Source organism: Lineus longissimus, chromosome 10 (genome assembly GCF_910592395.1).
Source record: "Lineus longissimus chromosome 10, tnLinLong1.2, whole genome shotgun sequence".
NCBI classification, from domain to species: Eukaryota; Metazoa; Nemertea; class Pilidiophora; order Heteronemertea; family Lineidae; genus Lineus; species Lineus longissimus.
Genome location: NC_088317.1, coordinates 17,131,970 through 17,154,184, shown reverse-complemented (window position 1 = coordinate 17,154,184; position 22,215 = coordinate 17,131,970). Strand labels below are relative to the sequence as shown.

At 43.7% G+C, this 22,215-nt stretch overlaps 3 protein-coding genes across 5 annotated transcripts; 1 reads left to right on the top strand and 2 right to left on the bottom strand.

Moving 5' to 3' along the window:
* Positions 1–914: 914 nt before the first annotated feature.
* On the bottom strand, positions 915–14,115 carry LOC135494273 (glutamate receptor ionotropic, kainate 1-like). Of its 3 annotated transcripts, none has more exons than XM_064782184.1 (15): positions 13,500–14,115; positions 9,914–9,998; positions 9,337–9,498; positions 8,577–8,876; positions 7,869–8,062; positions 7,229–7,282; positions 6,657–6,917; positions 6,284–6,406; positions 5,444–5,695; positions 4,589–4,762; positions 3,901–4,090; positions 3,543–3,671; positions 2,921–3,087; positions 2,114–2,460; positions 915–1,872 (listed from the first exon to the last, which is right to left on the bottom strand). In XM_064782184.1, exons 2-15 carry the CDS (start codon positions 9,993–9,995, stop codon positions 1,593–1,595), a joined length of 2,715 nt encoding a protein of 904 aa, XP_064638254.1. In that variant the 5' UTR covers positions 9,996–9,998; positions 13,500–14,115; the 3' UTR covers positions 915–1,592. The 3 variants fall into 3 exon arrangements, with proteins under 3 accessions (XP_064638254.1, XP_064638255.1, XP_064638256.1); XM_064782185.1 differs by having other exon boundaries at positions 13,772–14,115; XM_064782186.1 differs by lacking the exon at positions 13,500–14,115 and adding an exon at positions 12,456–12,774.
* Positions 13,167–20,307, top strand: LOC135494275 (uncharacterized). Its single transcript, XM_064782187.1, has 3 exons — positions 13,167–13,228; positions 16,830–18,862; positions 19,322–20,307. The coding sequence occupies exons 2-3, from the start codon at positions 16,831–16,833 to the stop codon at positions 19,516–19,518; spliced, it is 2,229 nt and encodes a 742-aa protein (XP_064638257.1). The 5' UTR covers positions 13,167–13,228; position 16,830; the 3' UTR covers positions 19,519–20,307.
* LOC135494276 (probable E3 ubiquitin-protein ligase MID2) lies at positions 20,178–22,206 on the bottom strand. Its single transcript, XM_064782188.1, has 2 exons — positions 21,996–22,206; positions 20,178–21,271 (listed from the first exon to the last, which is right to left on the bottom strand). The coding sequence occupies exon 2, from the start codon at positions 21,261–21,263 to the stop codon at positions 20,178–20,180; it is 1,086 nt and encodes a 361-aa protein (XP_064638258.1). The 5' UTR covers positions 21,264–21,271; positions 21,996–22,206.
* Positions 22,207–22,215: the final 9 nt, after the last annotated feature.

Below are 22,215 nucleotides of genomic sequence, written 5' to 3'. Positions count from 1 at the left end.
GCAAAACTTATTTGCATAGCATTATTTGTACATAATAGATGAATATCAAAAGGCGAAGGCGAAATGACATAAGGGAAAATTGGGAAAAGCTAGCCCTTGTGCGAATCGCAGGACATAGCTTTAACTTCGCGTTCCAGCCACATACAATGGCAGAATTGTATGGCACTTAATTTCACTTAAGCTCAGTTTCCACTGAAGCATTAGGTCATGTATAAAGAGGTTTAGAAGCTATAAAGTTCTAATAACAAAAAGCTAAGACTTGACAGAGCAAGTTTGCTTACCATCATATAACCTTAGCTCATGATAAAAATCTATGCTAATGTACAAATGTATATACAATCGTTTGTACAGTATACATCTTCTTACAAAAATACCCCACTTATCATCTTAGAATTGTCTTCTATGATACCTTATTATGTCCTTTTGAATTTTCCGTATATGCCAACGATTTTTAAGAACATCTTCGTCGATATCTTCGGTACGAGTGTTCATCCGTTACGATCACGCCATAACGGAATCCAGCGTTACATAACCGACGGAGATACCGGTGCGGTTTCCACACCATGAACAAGCGAGGCATCAGTGAGTATTTATCAACACAGATGATAATGACAATACATGTATTGACCAAAACAACATTCATATTACTTCCACTTCCTTCTCATTATATCAACAGAGTGACAAGGGTGTGATTTTCACACATTCATTTAGGTCAAACGTTGCACGATATTGTATCGCCACTTTGTATGTTATATCGCCATTATACAAATAGTGGATGTTTGGGAGTCCGATATGGAATTTTGATGGACGAAGAAATGTCATGGCGGACGAGGCTTGCCATGACATTTCTTCGTCCATCAAAATTCCATATCGGACTCCCAAACATCCACTATTTGCTATATTATGCAACCAAATGTCTTGGCAAAGAAATCAATCCAAAGGAAAATAATGAAACAATTCGTTGCCCTTTTGGCGTTTTTGGCATCCTTTTCACTAATCAATTCCTGAAGTTCTTGCTCAGTAAAATTTGCAAATCTTGAAGTGGCAGCCATCTTGCTTTTGAATTGATGGCAAATTTGTTTCTTAAACGTAACTACCGACGACCATCCAAGATCATTTGTAAACTTCATTTTGATTGGATTAAAACCTTTTAGGATCCGTTACGACATTTTTTTGGATCCGTTATTGCTTTTTTGGATCCGATACGATGTGATGACTTGAAATCACATGATGTGAATCGAGTTACGCTATTGGCCAAGAACATTTGGTAGCATAATATTACGTCATGACGATAATTCCTATCAAATGGTGGTGTACGCACAATCTTCTCACGATGTCGCGATACAATATTGCGCAACGTCAGCAAGTTTCGAAAAAATATGGAGATTCCACGTTTTCCGTCGATCACCGAAGTGTCAAAATATGAAAAATATCTTTCAACGGATTTTTCCGAGTGTTTATAAGGTAACTACATGTATTATGATTGAAGGGTCAATCCACACACACGCACCAGTATGTCATGTTATGTTATGTTATGTTAATCATCATCGTTACCTAATGACATAGCAATTATCCTACAATATCTCAAAGACCTATTTTTTAGAACTAGAACTAGCCCACGGGAAGATATTCCTTATAGACTGAATCCTACTCTTGCATTCGTTTTTAAAGTCCCTCCACGGGTATCTTTTCCTTTCTTTCTTCAGTATGACCCTGATGTACACTTCGCCGACGATGCCCACGATTATGGCAAGGCCAGCACCCATCAGCAGCACGTAGAACACACCAACCATCTCCTCCCACTTCAGTCGCCTCGTCTTCGAATTATCCGCCACGTTGTCGCCCATGGGACATTCGACGGTCGTGTAATAGCTGCAAAAAATACATAATGATCATCATAAAAAATCACGATAAAGAATTCAATTAACTGCACAGTGCCAAATTGTCGCGTTTCTTTATTTTGGAAATTCGTGAAACTTTCTTTATATGGCAAATGCCAATGACAACAGTCTCTTTTAATTTATGATTTCAATTGCATAAGCTTCTCAATTTCAATTTTCATATTCACAGTTTACTTTCAAACACGATTTAAAATTTCAATCATGTCACTTACTCTTCAACCGTATCGAAATCCTTGTAACCCTCCCTGACAGCCAATATAGCTTCATTCAGATTCTCCCGATAGGTGGCGCCAAACGGCAACATAATCGTATAATAAATAGGCTCAGATGGCTGGAGGACAACTTCCAAATCACAGTTCTGAGCCTCAAAATACTTTGCGGTGTACTCCTCGGTGATCAGAATGGTGTTTCCAATGTTCCCCTCCTTTTTTGTCTTAACTGCGGCGATACCTTCATTGATGTCTCCGAAGAGCTTGATGCCTTTGGTCTTCCTTCTGTTCACGATAGCCCCGTAGGGGTCGTTTTCATTGTCAGTGAAGATCCTGTAGATTTCACTGTCCTGTAAAGTAAAAACATAGCAATAAAAATCGAGTTATGGCTTGAGATTGGGTGATTTTCTGCTTTTGTTCCGGCCAATATCTGAAGGAAAAGGGATCACCACGGTCAGAGTAGAGAAGACAGGAGTAAGCTTAAGTTCCTCGCTATGTAATGACAATGCCACATCAATTCATGAACCACATTTTAGAGTATTGCGCTTTTCACTGACCAAGTTTTATCTAAAAGTATTTAACCACAACTGCCACGAATGATCTGCGTATCAATGTTGTGCTCATACAGCGCTGCACTACTGAGATAGACCTGTGAAAGACGAAATGGCAACTGGACTATGCCATGGTTTGAAAACGCGATCCATGGATGGCGTCGGACACCTTAATCAGTACCCCATCGCGCCCCACTCAATGTAAATGTTAGTCTCAATGACAATGTGCCTCCAGGGCGAAAATAAAGCAATTTCTAACCTTTACATAAGAGTAGTTGATTGCAGTCTGGGCGGCAAGCGCCTGCAGGGTCTGTGGCAGGTCCTCGCTCTTCCTCATGGTAAGGAATGCAGTCATGTTCGCGGTGTAGCTGTTGGACACCACGATTGCGAAGAACATGAGGCAACAGATCATGAGGCGGCTCGGCACTGAAGAGCGATAAGAATTCACATTACGTGACTTGCCCTTTGCCTCGCAGTTAAAAGAACTCACGTCTAGCCCAATACACGGTCTGTTGTCTTGAAACAGCCCACTTGCACCTAGGCCTAAATTCCCATTGTTCTATACTGTCTTATCATCAAAGGGTTACCAGGGCAAAACTTGTAAACATCAACCCAATGAAACAGCTTCCATGGAGGTCGATATACCTTAACCCGATTGAGCAAATAGACGTAATGCACCAAGGTGGATTTACCCTACCCAAGTACAACCAAGGTACCTGACCAGGAAAGCTGTCGTGTTTTCAAGGAATATAAATATATGGCCGGTCATTATGAAGGGATTAATGTATTGAAATGTCGAATGAATGTACACTCGCTCCCATTGTCACCGGGGAGAAAGCGAAGTTATGTCATTTCCAATCTTTCTTAAGTCTTTCCCCTACCTGTTGCCGGGGTAGTGTCTGTAGACCCAGCACAGAGTAATCCAGCCGTGTAGTAGAAACTGTCCCTCACTGGGAAGCTCTCATCAGTCCAATCAAGAATGTCCATCAGGGTCAGTAATATACTCGTCACTGAAAGTGAAAAGGAAACTTACGAAAATAGGCAATTGACAAAAAAGGTCATGAAAAAAGACGACTTGACAAACACGCAGTGATAAAGCAAGATAAACAACCTGTATTAAGCGATGATGTTCGTACGGAAGAGATCAAGATACCAGTGTCTGTCTGAAAGTGTTTTGACTGTAGTTGATCCCGGGAAGGAACCCCACAGTACTTACTATCTCAAATGTCTCAAACTCACCAATAAAAACCACGCCTAAGCTGACCCACACGGCCCACGTAAAGGGTTGCAAGAACTGCCAGGGGGACGACTTCACTTCAGCCTTCTTAACAAGGAGGGCGATCCTGCCAAGCCTGACCGTGTCTGTGTAGTCTGTCTGCTTGTAACGGATACCGCTCATGCCGAGGGAGCCGATTCCTACGTCAAATTCCTGAAAAAAGGAATCCCTCCCTCTTATTTACTCCGATCACGTCCCTCCAGCGAGTACTATTTTGGCGGCAGCTTCGGCCCGAGAGCGACATCCGGCAGGATGAAGTCAGGAGCTAAGCCCCGTGCTCCCAGGCCCATAACCATTCGATGTCATGGATCTACCGTTGGTATTCGAGCTCGCTGGTCGCAATCGATCCCAGCGGGCCTGCCAAGTGGCCATATAGAAACCACTACCTTCACGTTCTCCCAAGCCCGGGACGGAAGCGGAAGTAGTTTGGTGGTATGTTGGCTGACTAAAGACCTACAGTTCGAGGAGAGTGATTAGCGTCTATTAGAAAACGCGTTAAAAGCGAATGAATGGTGGCGTCGCCTCTTCTTACTGATGCAATCTCATAAGCATACCCTCTTGCACAAGGTGGACACCTCTGCAGGTTCCCAGTGACGCTTCAAAGTAACGTTTGATTCTACCAATGGTGTATACAACCGTGGTTCTACGTACCCCTGAGTCAAGCGCAAGGTAGAGATCTCTGCGGTTCCCCACTACAGTGTTAATGCTATAAGTAACGTTAAGTTCTTTGCTGTAGTGTTTCAAATAGTCTACCATCATCCCCTTGTATTTGCCTTCCGCTACCTTTCCGTTTTCGTCGTCGACTTCCATTACCATTGGGGGCGTCTAAAAATGAGAATTAACATTTAAATGACTATGTTATTGACTATGTTTTAAAAAAGCAAACACAATTTGCCAGGGCATGTTTCGCTTCATATCCCTCGTTCTTGATGTTGCCTTGTCCAATGTTGACAAAGTCAAAAGGTAACTTCAGACTTCGACGTTTCACATGAAAGACGTGTTGTTGAATTGTTGGGATTCTGTGCGAAATCACGAAAAACTGAGTGCCATTTTTTGTGTAGTGAAGAGTCCTTCAGTCAGGAAACGGCCCGGCCATTTCGTTAAAGATATACCGAGAACTCCGAGGATTTACCGTGGACTTCAAGGCAACATCTTGGTTGAAATGGCGATTTCTTGACTGAAATGGTTTCTTAGCGAACTGGACATCGGATTGCGGATGAGGATCCACACCCGTATGAATAGATCGTTTTCACCAGGTTGGTTGCTTGGACATCTCGCGTTCAGGTGATAGGCCGAGAGGCACAAGAACGTGGATATGTTGGGCTCAACTAGGCACAGTTTTAAAGGGACAGCAAGTAGAGAGGTAATTTTCACAGCTCATTATGTGCTTTATAAGAGGATAGTGAACTCTTTAATGTGTTATCGATTACGATTCAGCGCCCTATCTTCGATCATGAATCATGAGACTTTCCGACCATGCTTTTGGCAGAAGACCAAAACCCGTACCACGATCGCCACGGCCCTAATGTTGTTCTTGTAGAAGATCGGCATTTTCGCTGGTGTCTCTTTCCTCCAGTACCTGTAGGGCAGCGGTGGCTGGTCAGTCAGGTTACTCGGGACTATGTCGATCCGCGGGTTCGCTTGCCGTTTGAATCTAGAGCCGGCTATTTGGTACTGCTTGGATATCCGATTTTGAAGGTCTTCTTTTTTCGGTTTGCTCGGCACCCTGAAGTAGTCGTCATCCACTTCGTCGCGGATCTATAGGAACAGAGGAAGAAGAAAAATGTTATCCAGTTGTATTTCCGCTTGGGCTGTAACCACGAGTTAAAAGGCCGATTCCATGGGCGTTCTCTCGCTGCTGTCACGCCAGACGAAAAGTACGTTCGACCCCTACGAGCATTCTATTTGGTAATTAAAAGATGGAAGTGACTACTTGGCAAGCCCGGCTTACCAAACAGCGACTTTTTCTTGTCCTGAATGGAGAGCCGAACTCATTAATATTAAAGTAAAGTCTCCAGCTCGCCAAACAGGGTCGATTTTTTACCTGTTTGGCAAGCCCGGCTGGCCGAACAGGGTGGCTTTTTAGTGCTGTTTGGCAAGCGGCTCTCCAAACAGGACAAAAAAAGATGCCTGTTCGGCGAGCGGCTTGCCAAATAGACACGGCCTTTTGATTATTCTACGCAACGCTAGAGTGTACACAGTGGATGAGGTAGGACAGCGTTCTACCAATCATAATCGCTTTCAAAGCTCGATGGTCTTGTTGACGGTAAAACGAGGTCTAGGAATACCAAGGCTGCACTCAGCGTTACAATACCAATTATGTAAAACTGCATTACTTGTGCTCACCATATGCATTTTTCCGCCTTCATATGCATAGTATGTTATCTTGTATGACAGACGACAGAAGGCGCTTTGGAAGCCGTTGGGTTCGACTCGATCAGTGAAGAACCCTATGGTATCCTCGTAGCCCTGGAATATATTGAAATACGTATATGCGCTTAGGATAGAAGTGTGTCATCTGTAAAGGACCTTACGTTTTAGAAGAACCTCGAAAATAAACCTCGTTCATACAATGCGATATTGCAATGTTTCGACTGGGAGAAATGGTTCTGTCGTAGAGTTCCAGGCTTTGCGCTGATGACGAATAAACGAAACGGGCTACAGTTACTGTGACAAAGTGCATTCTACTATAGACATGCTTGCCATACTTAGGCCCTACCTGCCAACTCAACCCTTTGACCCAGTCCAGGAAAATCTTTGACGTCACTCGCCCACTTTTGCCCGCCGCCAAGTTGTCACGGATTGAACTAGATAACTTGATCATGACGTCAAGAATTCCGGCGTGTTTGATGATGTGGTCACGTGGTGGTTCCAGACCGAATCGCCTAAAGTTATCACGTGATATCAACTGAAATCCCGTGACGTTGGCGTAGCTGCTTTTGAAAAGGTTGTGCATTTCAAGTGGTATTCCCTCAATATCCTGAAAGAAAGGGGAAAAGACGGGACTTTTAGAGTAAGTGCTAAATCCAACTGATTTCAGTCGTCTAAAATCGCCTTGGTGATAACAACCAAGTAGGGTTGATTGCCTTCTCCAAGGACCTAGTAATCCTTCTGAGAGTCGAACCCTCGACCTATGGATCATGCACTTGGCGCTCGAATCACTATGTCAGTGATCTTTCACATGTGACCAAGGATGTTCCAAGCAACTGGTTGCAACCTGCGAGTCTTTCATTCATAGTTTGCGTCATAGGCCCACCGACCAAGAAACTAGCTACGGGCCTGTGTACCTACCGGATGCAGCAAAAACCAAGAGTGTTGATACGTCAGCATGTTAGCCTCCTTCGCCTGTAAAGAAGAATGTTGGATAGCTAAGTGCGAACTCTTGTTCGAAACCATGGAGAGCCATCTTGACGACATCATGCAAGGTTTTGGTTATGATGCACTAGCTTATGTACATGGAATGGTAACGTTTTTATGAGGTTGCCAGTGCACATTGGGATGCAAAACGAGTAGATGTTGCCTGAAATGTTGCTTAAAAATCACTTCGTCTGACAGGAGAGTGAGCATGCGCTGTTGCTTGGCTGAAGATCCTTCATCCAATTTGAGAAAGAGGCGTTTTACCAGCACCTCGTGAAGACACGCAAAAGACGGTTGAGTCAAAGATATTCGGATACTTGCAAAGGCGATAGCTTGACAATAACTACTTTCAATCGAAGTGTGCAATGTGGTGGCTGCAGAGAATGGCCTAACCTTCGGTTGTGCACTGGCGTAAGTCGTTATGATTCAGTCGAGACCCAAACGCGAATCTCAACTTCCCGAGTGCTCGACTTATGCATTACTTGGGAGAGGATACTGGACCCGTCAGCCTCAACTCACAAAATGCGTCGCACGACAAGAAACAAGTCCTTCGGCGACTCGGACCAACACTCACCATCTCTAAGACCTTGACGGCATAATCCATCTCAAAGGAATAGATGGCAATCGCATCTGGCTTGAGTTTTAGAGCGTTCCGCAAGACCTTCATCCCCATGTCTTTCGTCCAATTATTGTCGATAATAAAAGTACTGAGATCGTAACACGAACTACTAAACGCGTGCATACTTTCTAAAACTAAGTTGATCTGATCTGCAATATTAAAAGAAGGGCGGACAATGACAATGGTGCTCCTAATATCAAGAGATTGGGCGCCATCTTGCTAATCCTACCAGTGACAAATTTGCGAATTTCGAGGTCATCTAATTAAAACTTAAAATCCAATGTAATACGGACCCTCGAGAATACCTGCACTACAGCTGAGTTTACTTCGAGAGGATGATGAGATACCGATAAGATTGATTCAAAACGTATACTTAGAGGTTTGTATACAAATCAATAGATGTGTACAGCGATTTTGATAAGAGACAAACATTAGAAAGTATATAATTCACTACAAAAAAAAAATTATAACGAGGACACTAAAACCGAATCCTCATACCTGCCTCGATTCATAAGCTTCGGAAATATATTTGGCCAAAGGTATTAAAAAATCGAATGGGTTTCCTACGTTTGTGTTATCTAACTTAAATGCCAACGCAATTATATGTATTTTCATCATGGCCCCCATTCTCCCTGCGCCCCTCCAAGAAAGCAACCTACTCACAAGCATTCCTCCCAATCAGTGCGATCCGCCGGAAGTAGTTCGGGCAACCCTGTAGAAGCAGGTGAGTCAGGGCAGTCCGCGGTGGGAAGAAACTAATGACGTCATTACTCGCAGTTCTGTTACAAGCTGGCGTGACTGGTCCGCCGTCGCTGCTTTTAAAATCTCGTGCCATGAAATTTAAGAAACCACTTCTTCCTGTTATGACATAGGGGGCGCTACCCTTGCGGAGATATCCGGTCTGTGCAAAGCTGTCGTCATAGTCTCCCATGTAGAGCGCCACTTTTTTATCAAGTTCATTAACTGAAATCAAAATGTGAAAGCAGACTCCTTCAATGAATTTAATCGTCTTTGGTGAATCTTTGGTGGACCATTATTCCCCGGAATTTTGATGGTAATAAAAGCTAACAGCCTAGGGCAAAAATGGATTTTTATCATGGTAAAAATGCATCTGCTGACCTTGAATAAATAAAATTCGCTTGTAATGTCTTGATTCTAAACCAAAAAAGGACTGAAACAAGAATTTTAAAACGAAATTGTACATCCGAATTGCTGTGACCGGTTATATGTTCACCAACGCCAGTTTCATGTTCCTACACGAAACCAATTTGAACAATCCGACTAACTACAAGCAGACAGTGGTATATAGTGCTAAACCGTAACAAAATATGACGAAATCGGCTCTTCTCTCGGTATGTGTAGCGCTGTTAGTTTGTAAACAGTGGAAACTAGTTGTTGGGACGAGGTTACCAGCTTGACTTACTTGTCGATCTGTCTATCGTCTGGTCCGTCCTGACCACGGTGAGGGCGAATTCAATCTTATCCCTATCTGCCTGAGATTGGACTAATTTCAGAGTATTGGTGAAATATTTTGGTATAAAACTTCTGGCAAAGGATTCGTCATTGGCATCGTCTGCTAGGTAAGCTGCAAGTGACAAGACGACACGTGATTACCACGGGAAAAAACCTGCATATTAGGTTCTTTCATCGAAATCAGGTGAAATGTCCTACCATTACCAAAATATTCATACCTGGTATAAATTTATTCGTCCAAACTCTCTTAACCGCATCAGTTCATTGCCCAACAGAGGTGTTGGTAAGATGGACATAATGTCAGCCTCACTGTGCTTGCCACGAGGCCTTTTGGGACGGCCTTGGTGATTTAGCTGAATCTACGAAAATTACGGTTGCAGAAACTGGGTGAACTCAAAGCAATGTCCCTTTGGGTCAAGCCCATACAGTTGCAGGGTACGATAGCGGGGATAGGTCACATATCGGCTTGGCAAGGTTCATTCTAGGAAAGGGTTGAGTTCTTTAAAACGGTACACAAAACTACTCACCAACATCCACGGGAATTTTCTGCCCCTTGATATATGCCAGTGCAGCCACCAACACCATCAAATGTATGCTAAAGCCCGTCATTTTCTGAAAAAGTGAGAATAAATAAAGGAGTAGGCCTGGGTGTTCAAAACAAGTGAACTCACATACTTGGCATCAGCATTAACTTTGCGTTACTTCCATGCGACCAGGGAGCTACAACATCCCTAGCCCATTTAGCGCCCTCCACCGGGCAGTAGCTTCATTAACAAAGCCACAACAACCCTGTATCAGTCATTTGCTCATGCCTCATCTCATCATTAGTTCCCTGTCCAAATAATTAGCTGGATGGATAGAATTAATTGCTTTTTACCCATGGGGTTGTTTGTTATCCATGAGGTTAATAAGTATTGAATTAACAGCACTTTCACCAATACTGCTCGCATCGTGCGACGGGACGGGGAAGCCGAGTTATCACAACATGTTTTTTTTGTTTTTTTTTTGTTTTTTTTGTTTTTTTGTTGTTTTGTTTTTTTGCAGCTCAGTTTCTATAACACACATTGAATGAAACACTGAAATGTGGTTTTGACTGCTTCATTGATATTTTGCATCCACCGAAATGGACATTGCTTCATACATGTGCATCGCTTGATACCCGATAAAGGCACAGTTAGTGCCGAAACCCTGAGTCGGGTCTCCGAACCAAAATACAGTTGATCATGAAAAGGTGTCATCCTTTTACTTTCCTGTCATAAAGTGCTACATTGTAACCAAGACGTTTAAGAATTGACCATAATTCCGAGCCGACCGTATAATCTGCCCATGATGGGCGATGAGGCAGCGTTTCACTTTTACATTACATGGTATAGAGGGTTGCCCTAGATATTACTTCTGTTTCTTTGTTCATTCATAAGTCATTGTTATTGACATAGGTATATATATTAGCATAAATCAGCATGAGATAATGATTCATGATATTTTGTCGAAGCAATGTATGTAACAGTGAAATATGTGTACACGAACTGAATATGTTATTTCATCTACTGAAAATTAACAATTGCCACCCGGGGAACATCAAGGCAAAAACATGAAAGGCAAATCGTTCATCTTTCGAATAGCCACCAATAGACATTTAGCACCTACTTGTAAAAAATAAGGCCTAGTTTCAAAATGAAGAGTCGGGAATTCTTTTCAGGTAGGCAACTTGTTACCAGGGGCTTATAAAGAATGTCCGTGTTGATACATACTGTTTGGAGTCCGGGTGGAACATTTAGATCGACCGAATGATTTTATCATATTCAAACGCCCGAAGTACGATGTATATACGAAAAAATGTCACTCGTGTTTTGGTGGTTTCACACAGAGAATGTAGCAGTTGAACAAAATGTTATTATCCAACTGGAATTGCGAAGCTTGAAGAGTCTTAAAATACCTTCTTTGCCAGAATCGAACCAAGCAAGACAAGAAACGGGCCATTTGAAACGAAATAGCAGAAAGCTTTTGCCAACCCCCCAAAACCTCAAACGCAAACGCCTATCCCATCGTTCCAGCTCCTGATCACGATGGCGAACAATGGGATAGGCGTTCGCGTTGGCGTCTCGGGGATTTGCGAAAACTTACCACTAACAAATTTCCCGAACTATTTCAGGCTTTTATGCGTTGAGTGCAATTTTCTCGCAGAAGTGTAAGTTAACCAGCAATCGGATCTACTCTACTCGCTGGTTTTTCGTCCATTTATCATGATCATATCGGTTTCATGGCCCTATTAACTAATCGTTAGGTCTGATATTTTATTTATTGCCGTATTGCAATTGAATTAGTCATATCGACGTCAAGGTCAGAATGGTCAAATACATGTAGTGCACTATAAACAAATGACTAGTCTCTCCTTGGAAGAGTAATCGAATCGGCGTCGTCTAAATAGTTACAGCTCTATATACGAGAGGAGAGATATCGCGCTATAGCCATCCAATATTTGGAATTCGCTGTCCCACGCAACTCAGGACACAGTTCAAACAAAAACTAATCAGCTTGATTGATTTTCCGGATGAAAACCGTTGTGCAAGCTGTGTTAACGGTACGCAATGGTCTGATATTGCAGTAATGATATGCATTGTGAGGACTTTCATTCTATGCAATACAGCAATGTGGCCAGCTGACTACATCGACAAAAACATGAAACTCTTCCTTGCAGAAGTGAAAAATAGCTGATGCACTGCACGAGATAGTAAAGAGACATATTGGCGACTTCGTGTAACTTAAATATGACCTGCCCCCCTTTTGTCTATAGTCTCCCTTTAAATGATGACAAGGCGGAACCTGCACCAATTTGGCAGTGAACGAGGTCTTAGCATGCATATCGACCTTATAAAGCAGTGCCAATGTAAACAGGGTCACCATGAAAGGCTACATTTGGTAACGTACTATTTAGCAAGTCTGTTGGTAGTTATAATGTTGATATGCATGGTGATAATGATGATGATAACGTCGATGATGAATTTAGATCGTCCTGATGGAGCACTGCTCGAGTAAAATTGTCAACATCAAACATGGTTACCGTTTTACCTTACTTAGTGCCTCTAGGAATACAGAGCGAGATGGTACGAGATAAAAGGTATCTGACACAGCATGCTAAACCATCTCATAAAACACATTTGCTTAAGATATCCGTCGTGTTGACTGCTATAAATCACCGCCATCTTTGTCTACAAGGCGACCTTGACCTCGGCCTTTGGTTGAATTGATCTGCAAGCTACGAGCAATCCCGTACCAGCGATACGAGCGATGCGATGAGCAGAATAGCTCGTTAACATGAATTCTGCACCCCCGTCGGGACAATGCTATGGGCTGCTTCATTTTGCTGAATTGTTGATGCTGGACATGGGAAGATCTAGAAGAGGCTTGCCAAGAACGATATCAGCGCAGAGAGAGGCTATCTGCACTGACAATCTAAGGAATGTTGGCCTCTTCTCCTGAGCCTGACAAAGTTTCGAATGCGGTGACTTGTTAATAGCATTTTGAATTCAGGGCCCTTGGTGTTTTCATGTTGGTGAGATTCAATTAATACACATCAACCAACACAATCTTTCAGAAAACTGCTGATAGCCTAAAACGCCAGATTAGATCGTGTGCTACAAGTACCACTACTCGAATTCATCCTCCGCGTCCTTGGGTGAAACCTTACCGTGTCTACCTGCGCTCTTCCTGTAAGAAACTTACCTCTCACCTTCACACCTAGCTACTTCTTAACACATTGCAATTTGTAGGAAGCGAACTTTCGCTCCGAATTCTTGCTGGGGATGTTCCGTGTATTGTTGCTCAGGTTCTTTGTTCAATAGGTGAGTTTCGCAACCCGGCCTTACGGAGAGCTACGAACGACGGAGGACGAAGTATTCAAATGTATCGCAGACTTGTGCAGCCTAGATTGACAATCGGGTCACACCAAGTTGTCCGATGGGCACGAGTCTCGTCCTTGGCCTTTGTACTAATTTCGTAACAATTATCGAAGCGGTCTTATAACGGTGAAACTAGAGTAACTCTATCAAGGTAAGTCTCACAACACTTACCTTCAAAAGGCAGATAATCTCCTCACAAAGAAGGTAAACTTACCCCTTCGAGTTAGAACGACGATATGGATTTATCACATGATTTTCGGGAACCGAACCTGGATGATAGTCCTTGTTATTCTTTGGAATCTTCACCAATGAGCGAGACTGCAGAAGGAATAGCACATGTATCCGGTCGAAGAGCGGCGAGCGACACCTTCTGGATGGCGGACGGTAGCTCACTGTTATTGGGATGCTCGGTCAGGTTCGTTCGTGGGTCGTCAGGTGGTACCCGGGATTCCGGGATCCCGAACTGACCACAAGGCCTCTTCTTACCTTAGGCTACTGGGCTGCCCTTGTCAATCAATCACCGACCATGCTGCCCGCTGAAGTTGCAACCGGGGAATTCGTCAAACTCTCATAATGAGTAATCCTACATGTTCTATAGCATTTGAACTTTAATGCACTACACTAAACAGCAAACTGTATAAAATGTATATGAATGTGATCGAGTTGGCATGATAAAAGGTGATCGTGTCCTCCTTTCCAAGCCATAAGGTATATGAATGTAAACTGGGACATCCTATTGGAATCACGCATAATGGGATGTGATGGGCACGTGTGCTGCTATCTAATGAACTGAACACACACTTCAGGTCAGATCCTCCGTACAGACTCAACAAGAAGATAGCAAAAACCAAGTAAATGATGAGGAAAAAAGAGGAAAACGTAGTGGATTCAAGGGTCACTGCTGTTTCGTCTTTGTGTCTTTGAGCAAGGCACTTAACCCTACTTGCTTCTCTCCACCCAGGAGTAAATGGGTACCTAGCTGGCAGAGTTGGCACACTATGAATGTTAGTCCTGAGCGCTGTATAGCTGCAGCTCGAACCTGTAATACTCCCACAGAGTAGAGCTTGGACCAAGAATGTACAGGCCAATAGCTAGGGGTAATAATGTGAAGCGCTTTGAGCGACTGAAACCAGTTGGATTTAGCGCTATATAAGTCTCTTTTTTTTATTTAGTCGAACGCATGACCATCAGATCGAAACCAGCATTCTCACCGGTGAACCACCAAGGCTATCACATCAGGGTGGAGATTTAGTCGCCTCTGGTAATAGCCAGGAATACTGTTAGCTGTTTTTAATCGTTAACAGCTATTACTTGAGACGTGCCCCTGTACTGGAAATAACAGTTGTTTTTAATGTCGTTTCAAATAACCTTGAGTTGATATGTGAGTTACTTTCGTCATTGGTAACGACCTTTTATAGGCGAAACGAAATACCATCAGCGATCCTGCTAGCGTTGTTCGTGAATTGTTGAGGCGTTGGTAGGATGACAGAGACAACGCCTTTTTATGTAGAAACGAGGTAAATAAACAACTTGTTTCAACTGGGACGGTTTAGCATTTACTCGGACAATCAGCCTGATTTTACAAAAGGTTCCCCGAGTTGATTTAACCTATATTACGGGCTCACTTACCTTGTCATATTTGAGATGTCACATGCAACCCCTTTTGAAACGAGATACTCGTGCGATGCTTATAAGATATACAGGAAAAGTTCACATACCATGTATAACACGGTTTGGTTCCTTCATGATAAACTAAAACATTGTTGAATTTTATTGAACTTTTTGTCAAAAGTGAGATTGTCTTTGATTAGAAACCAAAAAAATACGTAGTCATTTTGTTGAGATTTCATACGTGATTTGAAATTGTGAATGTTGACGCAGCCGCTACGTGAGAATTACCGGTATACCAACTGACCTTGGAATTTTTGCTTAGCCGTTTTTCATTCAGTCCTTTGGAGGCCACCAGATAGGAGGTAGGTGTGAATGTTCAATCCGATATATTTTATCATTTCGTGTTTTTTTTCCCGAGCCGGTTCGACACCCTGAAAGCTGTTTCGTGAGAGTCGATGTCATCAAGATTGGCCGGATGACCCTTTGATAAGACTGTAAAACAATGGAAAATAAGGCCTTGGTGCGAGCGGGCTTTGGTTAAGCTTTTCAAGCAATCTATGGACTCGTTCCATCTTATATTTCCGAGCTCATTGTCGCGCAGTCTCACTCGTTTGACCTGCGATCGCAGGGGTGTGTCAGGCTGCGGGTGAGTCCAAAGCCGGTTGTACCATCATACGGTGACCGGGCTTTCTCTCTCGCAGCCCCACAGCTCTGGAATGCTCTACCCGAACGACTGAGATTGTGCGACAACCTTAACTCATTCAGAGTCCTTCTGAAAACCCACCTCTTTTGGGAGGTCTTTGGATGAGTTGGGGTTTCCATTGTAAAGCGCATTGAGCGGACAATTGTCTGGATACTGCGCTATATAAGCATCATTTTTATATATATAATAGACCGTGTAATGGGCTAGGCCTGAATTCTTTTAACTGCGAGGTATATATGTGGGGCAAAATAATATAATGGTACGTGTACATATAGTGTACATACATGTACATGCACCCCGTATTTCGGAAGGCACTATTATCTCAACAGGCAATGTACGGTCAACCATTTCTTTAATTTAGCGATTTGCGATTTGCGAAAAAAAACAGCGATTTTTATCACGGCGGATTTTTCCATCAACAAATATTTTCCCGAATTTTAATATCGCCTGTCAATTTTTTTGGGCGAATCCACGAAAATACAACAACGCTCACGAAAAACTGACCGTTTACAATATTTAGAAATACATTTTGATGGATAGCGTTTGACTTGAGAGTTGGCAGTCAGTCAGCTCTGGTTATTCTCTTCAGACAACATTCTAAAGGTTTTCCAAGTTGACTTAACCCAAAACTGTACCCTATTGACCTATTTCATGAAATGGGGCGTCAGAATTGTGAATACTATTGAATGGAATTTAGGAAATTCTATTCTATTCGGTTATTGACAAAATGATTGAGAAGACAGCCGGCAGCACGTTTACATGCATGTAGTTCCCCCGTTTTATCAATCATTCTGTTTAAACCATCACCTGGGCATGTCCTCCGGATGAAGCCTGGCAGCACATCCAGGCAGCATATCAAAGACTGCCCAACATTGGAGGAAAGCGTGGCTGCCCAAATGACAATGGGTGATATGAATAAAGACTAGCAAATGCTTTTACTCCGGTTTTGTACAGGAAGGCTTAGTGTAAATGTACATGGAGATTTAGATAAAAGCATTTACTAGTCTTTATTCATATCACCTAAATCTAATCGATCACTATATATTGGTTTGTGATTTGGCAGGTCACGTAAACTTGTCGAATGGCAAAAACTAAATTAATAACTGAGACCGACCAAGGTTACAATTGCTCTGCATGTCAAATTTAGCAACACACCGTACCATAATATGATGTACAATGCATCCGTATTTAACTGAAGTATTGCAGGTTCCACGATTTTTCTATTTTCAGAATGACTGCGCAAACGCTGTTGGCCATCTGCGCCGCCATGATAATGATGGCTGGCATAAACAACGCAGAAGAACCTTCCCAATTTATCCCGCCATCTGAACCCTGCAGACCAGACATGGCGGCATGCGAATACTGGCTGCACGTGGTGGTGGCGCTGACGAATGTCGACGACAAAAAGATGACGATACCTTTAAACGGTCAAATGTTCTACTACTCGTCCAAAAATAACTACACCGGGGCGAAGCCTGTGAATGACGTCATCGCTGCGGACGGATTCCCAAATTCCCGGATATTGTATGTTGTGAACGGATCCTTCCCCGGACCGACACTGACTGTCTACTCAGGTCAAAACATCACAGTGCATATTGTCAACCGTCTACTGGACGTAGCGATTTCCATGCATTTTCACGGCATTCACCAGCGTGGGACTCCTTTCGCTGACGGCGTTGGGTACGTCTCACAGTGCCCAATCAACCCAGGGCAAACCTTCTCCCACAACTTCAAAATCTTCCAACCTAGCGGCACCTACTTCTACCATGGTCATGTGGGCACACAGCGCACAATGGGAATGTACGGGGCTTTCATCATTAAAAACAAACCGGTCCCGAATACCGCGGAATCTGCAGAACATTTGTTGATGCTTCAAGACTACAACCATGATTGGACCTCGGAGATGATGTTCTACAAGTTTCTCTACGGGACGTACCAGGGTACGACCAAGATCAGCAGCACTCGTAGCCTTGATGGGGGGAAGTTCCATCGGTTCTATTATCAATCGGGCCTCATCAACGGTCGCGGGCGGTATCATGACCCAACGAAGCCGAACTCCAACAACGGCGCGCCCTTGACGAAGTTCAAGGTCAAGAAGGGAAGCAAGTACAGATTCCGTGTGATCGGTGCAGGAGCGATGTTCCCTTTTAGGGTCTCTGTTGATGGACACGAGCTGCTTGTTGTTGCTACGGACGGATTCGATGTAGATCCAGTTGCAGTTGAATCCTTCATCATCAACCCGGGAGAGAGGTTTGACGTCATGCTGGAAGCAAACCAAACGGCGAAAAACTTTATGATCCGGGCAGAGACCTTAGAAGTTGGCTTCGAGCACATCGCAGAAGCCATCTTGAACTACGAGGGCATCGATCCCCTTTTGGAACCAACGACATCACGACGAAAATGTACTGCAAGCAAACCATGCAAGGTCCTGAATTGCCCGTTTAAATATTACCCACAAGGATCGAACACAGAGTGCATGTTAATTGATCAACTTCGTGGGCAAGAAGGAGATGCACCAAAAGCTAGCAGTTCCAGTTACAAGGAATTCTTCTTGAATTTCGCCTTGCCGGGGACGAAGACTTGGACACCTGGCTCAGTGAATGGTCGAGCTTTCAAGCATCCTACGGTCAGTGCACTCACGCAGATGGACGAGATGCAGTGGGGGTGCGACCCGACGAAGTGCGGCATAGGAAAGGTATGTTCCTGCACCTACCACGTTGACATTGAGTACGGGGACACAGTCCAGATGGTTTTCGTGAACATGGGCGCCGGGAAGGGCTGGGGACACCCGATACACTTGCACGGTCACAGCTTCTACGTGGTGAAAATGGGATACGCGCAGTACAACTCTACAACTGGAGAAATCACAGGGGACAACTTGGACATCAACTGTAATGGCAATCCGAATCGCGAGAAGTCGTACTGTAACGCTGCGACCTGGGCCAATAGCTCGTGGGTGGGGGACAATATCCCTGGTTTGAACCTGAAGAACGCCCCTCTCAAGGACACCATCATCCTTCCGTCCAGTAGCTATGTGATCATCCGCTTCAAGGCCGACAACCCCGGTGTATGGATCATGCATTGCCATATCGAGATGCATAACCTGGATGGGATGACGATGTTAGTGAGAGAAGCCAAGGACATGATCCCCAAACCTCCCAAAGATTTTCCGACATGCAGGAACTTCAAGTATGGCGGGGTCTACGGGTATGGAGGGCAGGGCGGATCCGCAGAGAGAGAAAAGCAAGATAAATTTAACTACCGTAAGTAAAGGGCCTTAGTGAGGTCCAGATCCTGCACGTTCTTAATTTTCCCAGGAAGGAGAAGACGTCATGTTGATTTTATTAGCGTCTTCTCCTTCCTAGGAATGTAAGTTTAAAAAGTTCGTGAATGAGATCTTGCGTTAATCTGATGTCAGTAGCGTATGCATAAGCGTAGCGGTTGATGTCTTTTTTTCGAAGAGACAAGGTAACCTGTTTGTCGAATGCCTCTTGTGATCAGCCACCTGAGCAGAACACGTATAACTATTGTCAGGTCTGGCATGAGTTGGACGAATTCGATATTGTCGACAGCGATTGTAATGACAAGGCCAAGTTGCCAGCTCCGTCTTGACCAACAAGATTTGGATCCACTCAGCCGACCCGCTGATGTTCGGCAATGAAAGCTTATCGAGAATTTCGGCATTTTTCTAACCGTCTTTCAGTAGTTTTCTTCCATTACAGGTGTTGCATTCTGGGCATGCGTCGGAGTTATCGTATGCCTCGTTCTCATTTTCATCGTGATCGCCGTCGTCTGTTGCTGCCGCCAGAAACAAGAACCTAAGCGTCCCCAATCGAGTAACAATTTGAATTTGTCAGGTAATGACGGCTTGACTGGTGATGACGAAAACAGATATGATAGTATCGATGAAAAGCTGTAACAATCGGCGTTCAAAGAAGATTGTGATGATCGGGAGTTCTCTGGAGCAAGGAATCCGTATCTTCCCTTTTGGGCAAAGATAACTGCTTTCAAAGGACATTATGCACCGGTCAATGAATTAACCTGAACTTACTGGTCAGGGGCAGGTATAATTTGATTAGGAGAGTCACTTGCTATTAGGTCATTACTTAGATTTTGGAACGAGCTCTTTTCTTTTGGTACACTACGTAGTGTGCCTTTGCCTTTACTTTAACCAAAGAACATAGATGTCATTGTCGATCATGCGTTGCGTGCTAGGCGTATTAGTATCCGGAGACGGATCTCTTAGGATTCAGGATGTTTACCTACGACACGATGAAAGTACATGTAGTATAAATATGTATTTTAGAAGGTCTCGTCGAGATTACCACCCACAGGTAGTTCAGTACATGAACAAAAAGGCCGATTCTGAATATTCCTTTCAAGTTAGATGTCATATGCACATGGTCGCTTTCAATATGTCCAATTTGGACAGACAAGGAATGGAATGACCAAGTTGTCAGATGGTCTTGATGTCATGTTCCCACGGTTTGTTGCGATTTCGCAGTGATCAATCAACTGGTCTTAGACCAGTGCATCTGGAGTATATTCTCAATCATATTCTCAATCATGAAAAGACTGTTAAAATACTAAATATAAAACTAGCACGAAAATAACCATGATGAATAGATCAGACGATAAGCAACTGCGTTCCATTTCATCCACTTTTTGTTTGAGACAAATAAATGCTGATTCAGCATCTTCCAGTCTGCATTTGCTCTCCAATACCTCCTCGTAGTGTGCGTCCCCGAGGACGGACTCCCCAGCCAACCGAGTAAGCTGCGTTCTCGTCGAGACAAGATCTGCAATCTTTTCCGTTACAATCGCCATGTAAGCCTCAGCGTCATATACATAACTTTCGCTGTCAATTACTTTAATTTGTGACTCCATGTCCTCAGTTTTGGTTTCTCTCTCACTCTCCAGTTGGTGGAGGCGGATCTGAAGCGCCTCGATCTCCATACGGACATCATTAGTCTCAAGGGTCAAGGACTCAATGGCGGCATTTGATTCGTCGATAATCGCCTTCTTTTTTGACCGTGCTTGCGTAATTTGTAATTCGACTTTCTCGATCCGTGTCTCGGTCGAGTTTGCTCGATAGGAGATCTCGTCAATCTTTTTGGTTAAAGACGTGAGATTATTCGAGGCGAAGTCTCCATATGGTCCAGTGGCATGGTCCTCTGCGGAATGTTCTTGCTGGTAACAAGTCACACAAATGATTTTCTCACATTTATAGCAGTAGCGCTTCATCCTTTTTCCATGGGTTTCACAAAGGTCGTAAATTACATGATCCAGATCCTCTTGGTGGTGCTGCCGGCTACAATTCTTACAGAGGTCAAGGTCACAAAAGTCGCATACGGAAACTGCTAGATCTTGACCTGCGCACAAGAAGCATTTCCCCGTATCTTCTGGGAAATTGAGAAGACGAACCAAGTTTGCAACCATGGAGTCGTCCTTCAGTCCGTCTACACCTCCGCTAGGGAGCTTGCATATAACGCGACACTCGGGGCAAGGGAAACTTTTCTTTCCTTTTTTCGATTTTACAAGATCGCTGATGCATTTCTTACAAAACACATGGTGGCAAGATTCCAGTATCTTGGGTTCGTTGATGGTTTCGCAGCAGATGGAACATTCGAGATGTTTCTCGATTGCCGACAGATTGGACGCCATTTTGGCAACTGAAAATGCAATGATGTAGACTTCAGACATTGTTAAAACAGTTTATAGCTAGCAAGCGTCTGCATTAACTGTTCGAGGTCGCATCTCGAAACCTGGTTACAATCTCTCACAGAGTGGTGTAAATATTGGACAGCCAACGCTGCAGCAGCCAAGCTTCGATTCAAATATTGTGATGTTAACAGCCATATAAAAAGCATAATTCTCTCTTCTACACGAGCTCTCAAATATTTTCTTTTGATAAAATAGCCATTTTTTTCAAAACCTGCCGTTGAGTAGCTTTTTATCAGGACCATTTAAGGACCGATTTAAAGTATAACAACACGCAGGAAGATGCGTATGTGCACAACATTGAAAAAGCAGTAAGGCGGTCAAGTTACCTCAGGTCTGATTGGTCCAATCAGCCAAGTGATAGGCGGACCTGATTCGTGTTCCATCTGAATGTTTTTTGCATAATCACTGGAGCAACCTCGTTCAAAATTGGAATCCCCCCCCCCCCCATGCCGAGGGGTGCCTTGGGAGTACCCGCATGTATGGCCGAGCATTTTATGTGCTAGTACTCCAATGGCTTCAGCTACAAGCTGTCCATAGCAACCAAACTTGTATATCGAAAACCTCTATACGGTATATGCATCGCCATATGTTGGTAATGCACATCACTCGGCATGATAAAATTCGCCATCGATCAGCGTCGGAGCGAAGAGTTTTTGAGCTGAGTAAACCTACCCTTCCCACTGGTTCGTGTGCCTTTTCCGAACAGGCGGTTTCCCTTGATAATCTCTCCCTTGCTACATTCGGGTTTTAATCAATGAAGTTCGAACCAAGCGTCAAGTAGGTGTTCCGTTCCGGCCGTTATCATCAATAGACGTGAGCTACAGCGGCCACCGTCCGCCTCTGTCAGTGCCAACAGATGCGTATATTGACACACAGCACAGGTGTATTACTA